Source organism: Myxine glutinosa, chromosome 12 (genome assembly GCF_964187855.1).
Source record: "Myxine glutinosa chromosome 12, kmMyxGlut1.1, whole genome shotgun sequence".
NCBI classification, from domain to species: domain Eukaryota; kingdom Metazoa; phylum Chordata; class Myxini; order Myxiniformes; family Myxinidae; genus Myxine; species Myxine glutinosa.
In genome coordinates, this window is record NC_136272.1 from 95,285,084 (window position 1) to 95,301,027 (window position 15,944).

General features: G+C 42.0%; 1 protein-coding gene across 3 annotated transcripts in view; it reads left to right on the top strand.

Annotated features, from left to right (window-relative positions):
- Window positions 1-15,944, top strand: part of LOC137437640 (FRAS1-related extracellular matrix protein 2-like) — a 176,624-nt gene that overhangs the window by 104,571 nt on the left and 56,109 nt on the right. For all 3 annotated transcript variants that reach the window (XR_010986565.2, XM_068132114.2, XM_068132115.2), the window contains exons 7-9: window positions 4,269-4,418; window positions 8,249-8,458; window positions 14,173-14,370. Coding sequence is in view for 2 of the 3 variants with exons in the window: in XM_068132114.2 (XP_067988215.2) it covers window positions 4,269-4,418; window positions 8,249-8,458; window positions 14,173-14,370 (558 nt within the window). In the remaining variant the exon portion in view is untranslated. The remainder of the gene's footprint in view (window positions 1-4,268; window positions 4,419-8,248; window positions 8,459-14,172; window positions 14,371-15,944) is intronic.

The window sequence follows — 15,944 nt, forward strand, 5'->3', positions numbered from 1 at the left end:
ACTGTGATGTTGGCTGATTTCCAAGCAGATGGAAGATGACCTGTGGTAAATGACGGTGAGAAGGACAGAGAGGGAGGAAGTGCAAGAGCAGCAGAGCAGGTTTTTAGGACACTTGAGCTGATGCTGTCCAGTCCAGTTACAATCAGAGTCGAGGGTTGCCAGAAACTGGTCTACCTTCTCAGGTGCAAAAGACACAGAATCCAGAAGCAGTTGGGTATGACTGGGAAGGGTGGGTACAGAGAGAGAAAGAGGGGTTAGGGATGCAAGGTTTTGAAGCAAACACAGAATTGAAGATTCTCACGAGCAGAGTCGGCTCTCGGCTGTGGTGTCATTGATGTGAGGGAAGCAATGGAGGTGATAAAGTTGAAGCGATACATCAGAGACAGACCTGACAAGGCATCACCAGCTTTTACAGGAAGGAGACAAGTTTGAAAGCTCATTCTTGAGGTTTAACAGATGGAGTTTTCTGACTCTTCTGAGAGTAGACACGCACTTGTTGCGGGCTTTATGGAATGATCCGACATTGCTTTCAGTTTAATTTGCCTTCCAGCAGGAAAATACAAGTGGTTTTGAATCAACTGCCTCACCACACGATTCAGGGTACCAAGAGCGGGGGAGGATGGGCAAGATAACTGAAGATGAGATGGGATGAATCTGTACATAAGAGAGAACAGTTTTCTGTAGAAGAAACAGTTAAGCACATTGATGAACCACCCCACCTGTGAAACACCAGGATGAGAGTTTATAGTCTGGCCGAGATTCAAACCCAGGCTCGACAGCTCAGAGGTGAGTGTAGATTCCTCTACGGCGTCTTCACTATCCGGCCAGCCCTTAGTACCTAATCCGCATTCAATTTCCTGTGATCTCTCTTTCCAGGAGGTGATTTATGAAATGGAAAACTACCATGCCATTGAGGTCTCCTCAATCCTTTTGGATCTTCAATCTCGTTGCAGTGATAAATGGAAATATAATTTTATCACTCATAATTCCACTGTGGGCTTAGGCTTATGATGCAAGGAGGATAACTTAGGTTTATGATTCAAATCAACTTTCCTGGCGAAATGAATATTGATGCTTAAGCATCTCCGAGGAAGAATTTTGTAAATCAGTAGTCAGCCATAGGGGAGGATCAGCTTCGAAGATTATCCCCAACAATCAATTGAGTCTCACGTACTTGAATTTTAGGGACAGTAATCTTACATCACCTGCACTTGCTGAAAGAAGGAGGTCAATGCAGACATCCTTTCCTGCAAATTCTGTTGTTATTGTAACAGACCACCAGGAAGCATGTTCTCGCACCACCTAGAGTTGAAGAACTGAAGCACATACGTCAGATTATGAAGTATGAAGATTATGAACCATTCACTTTATGGAGATCACCAGCTTGGAGAGGGTTAATGTAAGCAAGAGGGAAGGTGGGATTTGAACCACCCTCGTATGTTTGTCTCACTGACCTTCAGAGATTTAACCCCAAAATGACCTCCATGAATTTCGGGATTTCTTTTGCAACCACTCGAGATTAACCAGTTTCATGACTTTCATCAAAGGGAAGCCCAAAGCGCCCCTCTCTTTATATGGGACTGTTTCTCTGTCTGCAGCTTAAACATGGGGGACTGAAAATACGTTTCTCGTCTTCTACTGGACGAAATCGGCTGCAAATTTCAGAAGTAAATGCTTTGTACATTGAGGTTCTTTGTATGTTGTACTTTGTATGTTCCAAATTTCAGCAACGTCCGTTTATGCATGCTTGAGTTATATTTCGAAAACCCTCGAAATCACGTTGGTGTCTGTCCGTCCACCCAAAATGTGTTGGTGCTCATATCTCAAGGACTATACATTGAAACTAGCTGAAACTTGGAATATACATTGGCTTGGAAAAAGTTCATATAAAGGGGCGCCCTATATCTGGCAAATAAAATACATTTATTTATTCATGCAGCTGTATGAATCAAATTTGCGCCCCTTTATTTGAACTTTTCTGGAGCATTACTTGGTTCCTCCTCAGAACACAAGGGTAGTCCAGCATGCACGCGAGATTTTTTGAATTCCCTTTATTTTGTATTGTTTGGCATTTTCTATAAGCTATGGAATGTCCCTTCTTTTCTATACTTTGCCACATGGCACATACCCTTTTATAAAGGGGCCATTTCTATGCCCCTGGAATTTTACCCAATAATCTTTTGAGTCTTGCACATCTTTTTATACCAAATTTGTATTTTACCAAAATTAACAACACTTTCTTGTAGATTATACACTCGAGGCACATTAAAAAAAAAACTAATATCTAACATCTCGTCAATTTGAAGTCTATCTCAAACCATGATTTGTGGCATCACTCACCTCTATTTTTATTGTTTCGGGTTGTCCATCTGGCTGGCTGTCAATGTTTTTTTTGTTTTTTTTTGTATACAAGATTGAGCCTCGTGAAAGAGCTAACATTGATCACAAAAAGACAAACTGACACAAAAAACATAAGATAAAGGGAGTGAGAGACAAGATGGAGAGCAGGGACATCGGGAGATCTGTGGGAGGGAGAGGGCTTGGAAGAGGGCTTGGGGGGAGGAGGCATGGGAAGGGTGGGGGGAGGGGGTGGGAGAGTTAAAAAAACACATGGACACTGCTAGGACTCCCAGGAAAGAAGTCGGTATTTCAAAAAAGTGGATCTGGGGTGAATTAACGGGAGTAGAAAAGATCAAGGTTTTGGATGGGGGATGATAAAAGATGGCGGTGAACAGCTGTTTTAAAGGAGGAGTGGGATTGAAGAGAGAGAGGGAGTTTGTTCCAGAGGCGGGAGTAAAGAGGAATGAAGGAGTGAAGGTGAGCAGAGAGTGTTAAAAAAACTTTTGGAAAATGAAGTCGATTTTACAAGAAGACTTGCTGGATGATCACCTCTATTGCCTTTAGTCATTCAATAGCATACTTTTGATGAAGTCATCATTGAGTTAAACAGGACAGTATTGATAGTATTTGTTTGATAGTGTTATATGATAGAGTTTTCCATAGACTAATTGCGGGATATGTTGAATGCAAATTGGACAAAAATCTTTCTGATTCCACAACGTGATCAATCCCTGTTACTATGAAGCTTTTCATTGTTATTTTTTTCCAATAATCTCTTAGCTCATGGAAGAGTTAATGACTCATGGAGGAGTGAATAACAAACGATGCAAGGTTAAGATTCTGCTCAGGAGCATGCAGACATGGAATGTGCAGGAGGAAGTTAATGTATTGCAAAAGACAGGCTGACATGATGGACCGCAGCCAGATGTGATCCGATCGCATAGATGAGATGCCCAATCGTAGGAAAGCAAGATGCCAGGAGAAGCAAGTAGTGAGGCCAAAATGAGATGGCAATGACGTAAGGTTGACACGCAGACAGATAGACCTGCAGCGACCTGAAGCCGATAAGCAAGGTATCACTCGAGTCAATTGGCTGTGTGACGTCATGAGATTTCCCTCACCAAAGGCCATGTCACCCCTCTCCAGGATTCCGCACGCAGTATCACTTCACTTCCAATCATGTCTAATAAATAAATAAAACCCACTTTCGATTCCTACCAACCCGTTTTTAGCCACCTCCAACTTGCCAGGTATGCGGATGAGCCCTGTGGGAGAGATACCAGGAGGCATAACAGATAAAAGTGGGATACGTCCAAACTACCTCTCAAACCTCATCCCATTAACCATCCCCAAAGCCAGGTCTTTCCCAGCTTCCAGTGTTTCCTTCCACTTCTGTGATTGAGAGTTTGTGGCTGTATCCATCTTGTTCACCCCCTGTGTCCTCCCCTTGCCCTCACTTTTCCCCACATCCGTTTTCCCTCCAAGTATCCCTCGAGTTTAGTTCTGAAACCTCCTACTGGTTTGTTCCTCAAACCTCCTCAAACCCCTTTCTTTCTCCTTTTCTTTTTCTTCTAATATGTCTTGGTGCATTCTGTGTTGTATCTAACTCCTCCACTTGCACATGACACTATACAAAAAACAAGGTATCGATAAAAAATAATAGTATTCTTGTAGGAAAATAAATATAACATTGAGGGCTTATGTGAGCAAATGAAATGTCTTACTGTGTTTACTTTAGTTTGGCAATTGTGAGCTAGATTTAGAAGTTTGCTACCACCTGCCGTATTGGTCGAGAAGTACAACAAACGAGCCGAGGATTGATGACCTTGTAACAAGAATCATAAGCGTTCAAATTTGAGCTCGTCAACCCAGTAAGTGTAATGCTTTCCATGGTTTCTGTCTTGGTTTTTTATTTGCCCCTTATCCAGAGCCTTCATTCTACTTCGGAGAGAGCGAGTACACAGTGGAGGAGAGCGCAGGCTCCATGGAGGTCCGCGTGTGGCGGACAGGTACGGACCTTACCCAAGAAGCAAGTGTCACTGTACGTTCACGCAAGGTCCGGCCCATGTCTGCCGAAGGTGAGTTTGGGGTGCCCCATGTTCCAGAAACTTTCACGCAAATGATGTCAAGTGATGAGTAGGCTTCTTTTATCTTTTCCTTCCCCCATTATTTGCTTAGACTCCAATGTTGTCCCCCGTCGCACCGCGGGACGAAAGGGGGACTATGGTTTTACCCTCCGTCCGTGTGTGCGTCCGTGCGTGCTTCCGTCCATCCGTGCGTGCGTACCCTTGTGAGCGGAATATCTTGAAAAATAAATGAACTACTAACTTCTAATCCGGTGTGTGGGTGTATCTACGCATACGGAAGAACGCTATTGAAAATTGGGTCGCCACGTCAAAATCCAAGATGGCCGCCACCATATATGTCTGAACCTTGTGAGTGGAATATCTTGAAAAATAAACGAAGTACCAACTTCTAATCTGGTGTGTGGGTGTGTCTCCAGCCCACTCACAAATATTATCAACTCTTCCATGTTTTCTGCGTCTTCCACTTTGTCAACTCATCACTTCACCGACGGGGGACCTAGGCGTAACACTTGTTTCAAGCTGGTTTTTAATGTTCGAATACTCAGTGCAAAGTTCTGACTCAAAAAGCCTGTTCGCAGTTGCTTGGGTTAGGGTTAGGGTTAGGGTTAGTGGTATTAGTATACCACTGATGTGGTGCCCGCTGTAGGTAAGAGCAAGAATTGAGAATTTGTTCGTGAAGGACTTCGTGGGATCTTCAACGTCTACCACCTACAAATAAATAATGCACAAGAAGAAACTGGTGTACCTGCTTACTATCACATTGAAGTCATATTGAGGTTACTGCCATATTGAATTATCGTCATTTGAAAAGTCATATTGGAGCTCCTGTCATATTGAATGGCCATATTTAAGTTACAGTCATATCGAATATTGTCATGTTGACGTGGTAAATGGCGTTAGCCTCAACCATATTAGAGTTGACCCGATGCAGTCTGACCAGTGGTCATTGATTAAAAATTGATGTTGTCCTTCATTCGTAACCATCGCACTTCCTCCTTTGCGACTGAATCCGTTTTTCGATTAATGTCTAGGGCAGTAGACCATGGGCTATATCGTGTTGTGGTTATTAGAACCCGCATAAATCCATCAGTGTTGTGGTTATGAGTTCCAAATAAATCCTCCCGAAGTTAAGCAATTATTTCATAGTTATATTGTTTATAGTTTAACTGTCTAAAGTCCGTGTTGCTAGATCTGCGTTGCGATTGTGTGATGAGGAATCCTATCATTTTGAATCATTTGACATTCCTTTTTGCGGACCATCTGCTGAATATTTCCCACAGCCCCGTAACTATTTCATGAGCAAGAAGAAAAAAGATTCTGCTGTAATTCCTTACTCTGAACTGATTCCTCTCACGAGTGTCCTGAGGCAGCTGTCGGGCACATCTCATGAGCGCCTCCTGAAGCAGATTGCGCCAGGGAAGCCTATAGGGGAGAGGAAGGGCAAAGCAAAAAGTGTGAGGAGATATAGAGAACAAGACAAGGATGCTGTGTGAGGGAATCAGAGTGGTGGAGGGAATCTGGCAGGAAAGGACATGTTCAAAGCATTGTTACTTGAAGCGATCACAGACTTTGTTCGGGGCTCGATTAATTATTTATATTACTCACAAAAAGCGACTATTCTCTTCCTTCTCTTCTCTCATGGTCCCTTCTTCTGCATCCCTCCTTCTATCATTCCCTTCACCATGCCAGTCCGCTCGCATTATTTACTTTCATTATGGTTCGCATTTTTCCGGTTGCGTAGCGTGTGCAGTTCATCTTTGGCATTCGGTCTTTCTTGCATCTTTTGGGTCCATCCTTTCTCGCTCATCCTTATATATCTCCTCCTACCATCCTCGCACACCTTTGCTTCCACGTTCCCACGTCCGATAGCTCTGTCCCATCTACGAAGGCTCAGACGTCCTGTCAGAATACACAGTCGCTATGTGCTGCGATCAACGTCACAGCACCACGGGGAAGCACATAAACTGGCTGTCTGAGGTACAGGAGGGGAGCGAGCTCGGAGGGTCCTAGCTTCAGTCAGAACGTGGGAGCCAGAGTCAACTATTGTAAGGTGTGCAGGCGGTCCATCCTTTACCCCATCTATTTATTTATTTACCAGCTCATCTTTGTCACCAATCATCCATACCATCATTTTGCCCATCACCGATCTCTCCCTTTCCTATTGGATGCATGATGCCGGCATATGTACTGTAAAGTGTTAAGTCAATACAGAAAAGGATCCGATTTTGGAATGTTCGCCTCACGGAAAGAGGGATGTATGAGTGCTGTAATTATTGTACACTAGGGCATGCCCGTACTATATATATATCTAAAATTATATCCCCCCCCCCCCTCTATTTACATGAAATGGTTTGGTCCAAAGCGAACGGCTTGCGAGTACGGTGACAATCCCCCCCCTCTATTTACATGAAATGGTTTGGTCCAAAGCGAACGGCTTGCGAGTACGGTGACAATCCCCCCCCTCTATTTACATGAAATGGTTTGGTCCAAAGCGAACGGCTTGCGGAGTTTGGTAAAGAAATCGCCATAACGTGCACAAACGCGCAGGAAAGCGAAAGAATCGCAAAGTAGTTTTAATTAGTTTTAAAACATAGTTTAACGCCAACATAGTTTGCCAACGTGAAATAAATGAATACGCTCTCAAATGTGCCGTCCGAGGCAGAGTCTGTTCGCCACGTTCGGCACACGTGATAGCTCGCTGCTCTCTGATTGGTTGAATCGTTTTTTGGACATAGCTCGCTAACTACTTGTCCGATTAATATGAAACCTTGAAAAGGCACATCCTCGGGTCCCCAGCAATATACCTGGCAAGTTTAAAGTATATCGGACCCGTGGTTGTCGAGAAACAGCGGTCACAGACATACATACATACATACATACATACATACATACATACATACACACAGAGATTACTGGAATTATAGATAGATATATGCAATTTCCTTGTCTTATCTGCTTGTACATACCTACTTAGTTTTCCATTGTAAATACTTGCCCCTTTGTTTCTTGTTATGGGCCATACAGGCCATTTCTTTAAGAAACTGTCTTGACTTACTCTGTCCCTTTTGATTGCGACATAAGACTGCTGAGGTATTTGGCCAACTCAGATTTATTATCTCAGTTTTGGTTTTTTATGTTGGAGGCTCCAGGCACAGACTATATAGCCCTCATCGAGGCCAGGCCGTAAATAAAATAGAAGAAAAGTGTATGATGAAAATGTACGGTGTTTGTTTGCGAGAAAGAGAGATTGAAGCTAGCCCAGTAGCTATAGTTTGAGTGAGACAGAAAGTAAGACCAGCAATCCAGACACAGAGAGTATAAGATGGTTTTGGGCACCACTTTAACACTCCTAAGTCAGGACGGTAGTACTACCCTGGACGGTTGCTGTCTACAACCTACTACCTAAAATAATTGTCTAAGGTGCGGTTACGTGATTTTGGTTTCACTTGGCTGACTGACTAGTCTGTCATGTAACCGCCAGGACGGTCCCCGTTTGCCTCACTTAGCTCACCAGTACGGTAAACCGAATTTGGGTGGGAGTATTCCTCCAGAGTTTAGTTGGAAATGACATCCGGGGTCGAGTAGACACGCTGTCCTCTCGGAGTTATCCAAAGATGATGCCGAAAAGCAGAAACTTGGAGAACCGTAACATTTTTGGTGTCAGGAGTGGGATCTTTCAAACCCCTTGAACACCCACCTGTTTATCCGTAACAATATCATTGTGATTTTCTTAAAATTCCAACTGCATTGGCATGGCATATCTCTTGAATATTGAAATTAGATCAAGGGCAGCTTCGGCAATAATCTTTTCTGCATTTTAGCTGGTGTGGACTACGTGGGGATCAGTCAAAACCTCGACTTCCTACCAGGGGTCACCATGCAGAGCTTACACATCACGATCATGGATGACCTCGGTCAGCCTGTACTCGAAGGCCCGGAGAGGTTTGAGCTTATACTGCGCATGCCTGTTAACGCAGTACTCGGGGAGCCAAGCACCGTCTCGGTCCTCATCAACGACTCTTTCTCTGACCGTGAGTCTTCCGGCCGTGTCACTATTGCCGAGCACCTAAAAAAGGGCAAGTGCAATTGCTTATGACTCGACCGAATGAGTCTCGCTTGCAATCGAATGTGGCTTTGGATTTTTACACTTTTGGAGAACTTGTATAAACAAAGTAGGTTTTTACCATTGCTCACGGTTCTCCTCAGGGTAACGAATGCTGTCTGGTAAATGGCTCTAATGATCTGACATTGCCATGAAAAGCCTTTTAGCTCACCAACATGTGATGAAATTGCTTTCTGACACTTGTTAAAAGCAGATATTACATGTGTGAGAATACATAATATTGCTTCCACAACACCAATAAAACAAGTAACGATGAAGACGGGCATTTGCAAGCTCATGGTGAGTAGATGAGAAAAGGGGACGGCCAGGCCACCCCCATCCCAGACAACATTCCCCAACCCCCCCCCCACCCTCCCCACCCTCCCCCACCCCCTTGCCCCCTTGACCCCAAACCAAAACTGACTCAACTCAAAAACAGGCAGTGACTCACCACAAACCGGAAGTGGCCAATTAATTATTATAATGTTCAGATTTCATGATTTTCTCGAATTTCCCAAAATTTCCGATTTTCACAAAAATAATTGTTGAATTTTTTATTTAACAGGATGAGAATTATAATACAAATGAATAACTTAAATGAAAAAATAGATGTTATTAACATTGATAATGAAATAATTAATAAATCTAACATGGAATTTGATGTACTTCGTGGAAAATTAGATGGGATAAAAGATTTAATTGTAACTTATAATGAAACATCCAGTGATATTAAAACAAATATTGCAAATACTGTATTGAACAAACATTACAGAATATTACTCAGGATAAATTGTTTTACATTGTGAGAACAAGATTATTGATATATGAATATAAATCAATTTTATCTAAACCACTATCACTGATGAATACACATAATCCAATCTTTAAAAAGAAAGTATCTATTATAAATGAGTTTTTAGATATTGTTAAAGAAATAATAAGGTTAAAATTATGGAATACACCCATTTTGTATGAAATTAAACCTATCGCTAACATTACTTGTACATTTTGTAAAAATCAAAACTTATCTGATTTTGAAATAACTAACAAATATTAAAACATGTTTGTGGTGTAATAACCAACAATTAGGTTTTAACACCAATATGACTTATAATGATTATAAGAGAGTAAATATAATAGGAAAAAATATTTACAATAGAGTTTCTCATTTTCAAAAATGAAATTAACCAACTAATTAACCAAGAAGAAACTGGATGATATTTCTCATTTAGAACAAGCGCTAATTACTAATTTTTAAACTTTATTAAAACTATACTATGAAAAACATGGTAAAGATAGGGCTGAAGCACTAGATAGAAAAAAAATTCTGAATATGCAATATTTATTATTTCAGTTATTGCATAAACATAATCATAAATGTCATCTTGACGATTTTACTGGTTTAAAAACAATTGAGCGTAAACAATTTCATGATAAGATTTGTCATGACTTATTCAACACATTGGGGTGGACATTTACACCAACATTATAATTTTATTAATTTTATGTTGTGGGAAAAAAATGGATTTTTAGTTTAAAGAATTTTCTCTTATATAAAATGAACAATATGAGAACATATAAAAAGCGGGTCACAACATATTGTAATGTTTGTGATCGCGATTATAAAAACAATTATAAACAACACCTTCAAACCAACAAACACAAAGCCAAACTTTCACAGATGATGGCTCCTCTTAAACAAGAAAAACCAAAAACATGGTATTGTGATGTTTGTAAACGTGATATAAAAGTCAACGTAAAAGACATCTTAAATCCCAAAAACACACACTCAAACTTTTACATATGGTATTTACATATTTTACATATGGCTAGGCGCCACCCGAATGAGAAACAAAATATTGCCGCGTTTGTGATAAGTCAGTCTTGAAGAGGAGTTTTCCTACTCATCTTAAATCACAAAAACACATTGTCGGTTTATGGTTGGTTTATTTTAGGGGTTGTCGGTTTATTTTATTCATGAACAGTGATGACTGTGCACCGATTGGTGTTTTATGGTGCTTTGGTGATTATTGGTGCTGGTGCGTTGATGCAGCGCAGGCTGTCTCCCCCCCCCCCCCCCCAAAAAGAACAACCGCAGGTCCTGGGTTGCGTTTTGTAAATAGACCAAGTAGCGTCACTTGTAAATAATGCTCCCCACCGTTCATGTATAGTTTGAAGACAATTCCACAATTCGGTTAGCTGTGGGCGTAAATCTGTTAGGCAGGGTGCAATCCAGCAGGGGGGCATACTTATTTGTGTTTTAAAACTGTCGCACTCAGGGTCAGGTTAATTGTAGAGGGAATTACACCTACGTGTCACACGAAGTAAGTTTTATTAGGCCCGAGGACGTGCCTGGAGGATGAGGGTGCAGTGTTGCGGATTTGTAATTGTTGTAAATATCACCCTTTGTAAGTGTAATGAATTCTTGTAAATATCTCCGTTTTGTGTGTAAAGGTCAAAGGTCGTCCTCTTAGTTAATCCATATACATACACGCAGGCCACCATATACCCTTCTAAATAGTTATTTCCTTATTATGTGTATTAGTTGAAGGCTGTGTTTCCCATTAGTTGACTCTGCATTGCATCAAATTGAAATAAGGTAGAATCCCCTGTCTAGTGCAAAGCCTCAATTGCCAACTGCATTCGCCCTCCATTGAACACGCGGTCGGTTCGGAGAAGAAAGGCGTGTCTCCGCCCTCGTCATCGGAGGGAGGAGTGAGCCAGCCCTTGCCGACCAATCAAGGATGAGGGGTTTGGCTTGAGAGGGCGGAGAGAGAACGATCGGGGAGGTTCGCAAAGATGCGAGGGTGTGGCCTATATAACCCATCACGCGACGCCCCCACCAGAGATGCGTGAGGGAGCCCCACGAGCAGTTCTGCAGAGGGAGTTCTGAAGTGAGAGTTCTGTGGAGGGAGGTGCTTGAAGGTTCATGAGAGTTGGACAGAGAAGGTACAAGGTCGGTGAGAAGGCACGAACGAGAGGCGTGATCCAGCAAGACTGAAAGAGAGAGACGTGAGGGGGTGCCTGTATTGCGGCAATAGGCCGAGACCCTCTAGGCCCTATTGCCGGTCGATGAGACGCGAAGGGGAGCTGTGTTTGCCGGGTTTTCGCCTCAACCCCAAAGCGTGGATCGGAGTGCGCGCTTGGAGACGGACCTCGATGCCACCATCTACCTGGACCCTCCTCTGCCATCCCAAACCATTCCTGCCATTCCATCCTTTTGTGTACGTGAGTTTGTTTTGTGTGTCTTGTCCCTGGGTATAAGTAAGCTTGTATAAGTTAATATTGCACTGTGTCCTTCTGGTCCTTCCATCCTTCTGTAAATTATTTTCGTATCTTTCCTTCTACTTGGTTCTTTTTGATTGTGTACATAATAGTCGTAATAAATCCTGTTATTTCCTACCTTCGTTCTTCTTCTTCATGCTCGTCCGGTCGTCCTTGTCTTTTCCCAATTGAATACCTGTGGCACGATTTGGCCAACGTTTCGGAATCGGGTTAGTGAATGATAATGACTCGAACTTCGGGTTGCTAAAACCGCTCGGCAACTAGACCATCTCAAACCGGGGTTCGAGCGGGAGTCCCTCCCCTGCTTCACAGTCAGGAGTGGCATTTAGGTCCTTGGGACTTTTTGTAGACCAAATACCCTGGCTGCTCCCGACCGGAAGGAGCGTTGGGACCCCCAGGACTCACGTCGGTCAGTCGCGGACAAGGGGATTAATCCCCCCTTCTTAAGGGGAAAAAGGCCGACGTAGAGATCCGTAACAATATATATACAGACTTGGAATTTAATATGGAATCTTTTTTTGTGGGGGTGAACTCACCTTTCAAGATGTCTTAGAACCCAAAGTTCATTGGAATTATGTTGAAATTATTCTAGATTTTGTTAATGTGACCTTTAAAAGAAACAAAAACCACATTTGACATTTCGAAACAAATAAATTGATCCTTGAAAGTGATGTAAACTGATATCGAACTCAATTCATGGACAGTACTGTGTTAAACTTCTGTACGTTTTCCAGAAGTATCTCTTTATTTTGCACATTAGCAAAAAAATTTTTTAACAAAAACAAAAGTTAAATTACGACTGGAATTACGGACAGTAAAATTACAGTTCAGTACTTCGTGTAACCCCCACGAGCATTCAGGAGAGCACGTACACGTTGAGGCATGCTGTTCACGAGATTTGCCAAGGTTTGGACAGGAATCGCTTGCCATGCAGTGACAATAGCCTGCTGCAATTCACGCACAGAGGTCGGCTGCTGGTCCAAGTGGTCGATTTGACGCGTTAATTCTACCCACAAGTTCTCTATTGGATTCATATCCGGGGACATGGCAGGCCACTCCATATGCTCTACACCACAGTTAGCAAGAAAGTGTTGGATCATGCGAGCATGATGAGGCCTTGTATTCTCATCTTGGAAGACAAAGTTTCCTCGAAAGGCTGCACGAACAAATGGAAGCAATGTTACTTCCAGAATGGCCCTGTACTTGAACTGGTTCAGGTTTCCATTCAGAACAACCAGGTCAGTTTTGCCCCCTGCATGAAAAGCAGCCCAAACGGTCACCCCACCACCTCCAGCTTGGACTCTTGGCACTATACAATCTTTGTTGTAGGCTTCATGCACTTGTCTGCACACTCGGACGCCGCCATCTTGACGATAGACCAGAAATCTAGACTCGTCACCGAAGATCACGTGATTCCAGTGTCCTGGCTGCCATTGACGGTGCTCTCTGGCCCACTGCAATCGGCGCTGGCAGTGTTGTCTGGTCAGGCGTGGCTTTCTCAGGGGATGCCTGGCACGACAGCCTGCTTGAACCAGTCGTTGGTTGACTAGCCTTCTGGATACAGGCACATTTGTCAGTTGCTGCCACTCAGCCCTAAGCCGATTAGCTGACTTGGTACGGCCATTGCGGACTAACCGGTGCAGCTGGCGATCATCCCTCCTTGTGGTTCTGCGGGGACGTCCTGGCCTCGGTATTGGAGTAGGGACACCCCTCGGAGCATTTCGTTTCAGGATCTTTGACACCTGACCTTGAGTGATGCCATACTGCTGAGCAATAGCACGCTGTTTCATGCCATAATTTCGTAAAGCCACCACTCCATGACAAACAGCATTGTCGAGTTGACGGACCATCTCCAGAGGAAGCGGCAATAACTTTTGGAGTCGTGCAGCAGTTGTTTTACACTAATACAGAACGCAACAACCCTTGTATACCCGACTGTGAAGCCAATCATCAAATACACCTGTCCGTACATTTTGCCACGCCACCTGTGATATAATGTGATCTATATATAATTCCAAACACACCTGGTTGGACCTCTCGGAGAGGCTGCTACAAATAATACATTTCAAGTACCATACAGTGGAGTGCAGTGTATAGAAAAAGGGAATGGATGACGCATTGAATTGTTTTCGGACCAAAATATACAACACAAGGAATTGGGGAAGACCTCTAGAGCTTGTGTAGATATGATAGTGGAAAAGGATTAATTTTATTTTGATGTAAAAATTGTTTTAAAATAAAGCTCAATAGATGCGGTGTATTTAGCCAATATCTGAAAGTTACATCGATTGTGCGGTAAAACGAGGAGTGGATGAAGAAGAGTATATCTCAGGTCACTCCGGTGTTTGTGTGTTCCAGTCCCACGCATGCAGTTCAGAGAGCCAATGTACGAGGGCTGCGAAAGCGATGGACACTTGGCTGCCGTGGTTTATCGGACCGGAGACTTGGGTTACCGTTCAAGCATCCGATGTTACACCCGACAAGGAACGGCGCAGGTCGATGTGGATTACATCGAGCGACCCAACACCGAAGAGTCAGAACTCATGTTCATGCCAGGTATGAAAAGTAAACACCTGTGCTACTCGAAACTAAAATCCTCGTCAACTAAACAGATTTTCTTACACGTGATGTTTTTTCTTTTATGGAAATACATTTCACTGTTTCGGAAGATGTCAATGGACAAGATTGAACTTCATGCTTGTTGCATGGCACTCCGTACAGATAAAAACCTAAACAAAAACCTAAAAAACCTAAACAAACAGAAAAAAAACCTAAACATCACTCGGCAGAGTGCATACCTCCGACAGACTGAACAGTTGAAGTTTTGTATTCCACTGATTGACCGGATCTGGATCCGGACTTAACTAACATCGAATTGGCTTGTTCTTCTCAACTAACTAACTCATCCCCCAAGTTTTGTCATAACTCGTCCACAACTTTTTGAAATATCATGAAATATCATGTGTCGTTTTTGGAAATATCATGAAATAGCATGTATTTGCCTTGTGAAATATCATTTATTTGAAATATCATGAAATATCATGAAATATCATGTATTTATCATGTGAAATATCATGTATTTATCATGTGAAATATCATGTATTTATCATGTATTTATCATGTGAAATATCATGTATTTATCATGTGAAATATCATGTATTTATCATGTGAAATATCATGTATTTATCATGTGAAATATCATGTATTTATCATGTGAAATATCATGTATTTATCATGTGAAATATCATGTGTTTATCATGTGAAATATCATGTATTTATCATGTGAAATATCATGTATTTATCATGTGAAATATCATGTATTTATCATGTGAAATATCATGTATTTATCATGTGAAATATCATGTATTTATCATGTGAAATATCATGTATTTATCATGTGAAATATCATGTATTTATCATGTGAAATATCATGTATTTATCATGTGAAATATCATGTATTTATCATGTGAAATATCATGTATTTATCATGTGAAATATGTATTTGAAATATCATGAAATATCATGTATCGTTTTTGTCCCTATCTCTCAATGGTGAAGAATCGCTTGAAAAATTAAAACGTTCTCGTATCCAGATCCGAATTTTCACTAAAATCTAATAAATTTGTCCTTGTCACACATCCAAACTGTCCACCAAATTTCGGCCGATCCGTACACAACTTTTTGAGATATCATGCTCTGTATCGTTTTTGGCCCTATCTTTCAATGGTGAAGAATCGCTTGAAAAATTAAAACGTTCTCGTGTCCAGATCCGAATTTTCACTAAAATCTAATAAATTTGTCCTTGTCATACATCCAAACTGTCCACCAAGTTTCGTCCGAATACATACACAACTTTTTGAGATATCCTGCGCGCAGACAGACAAACAGACAGACAGGGGTGAAAACATAACCTTCTTCCACCTTCGGTGGCGGAGGTAAACAGTTATTTTATGGTGTTTAGTATAACTGAAATTTTGATATTCCATGATGTATGCAATGGGGAGTGGTGTTGGACATTGTGGACCTTGACAATGCTTATGACACTCACCTGAGAGAGATGGTGATGGCAACACTGAGGTGGATCAGAGTTCTGGAAGTAGAAGCTGGGTAGGTTGAAAGTATGTATGAGG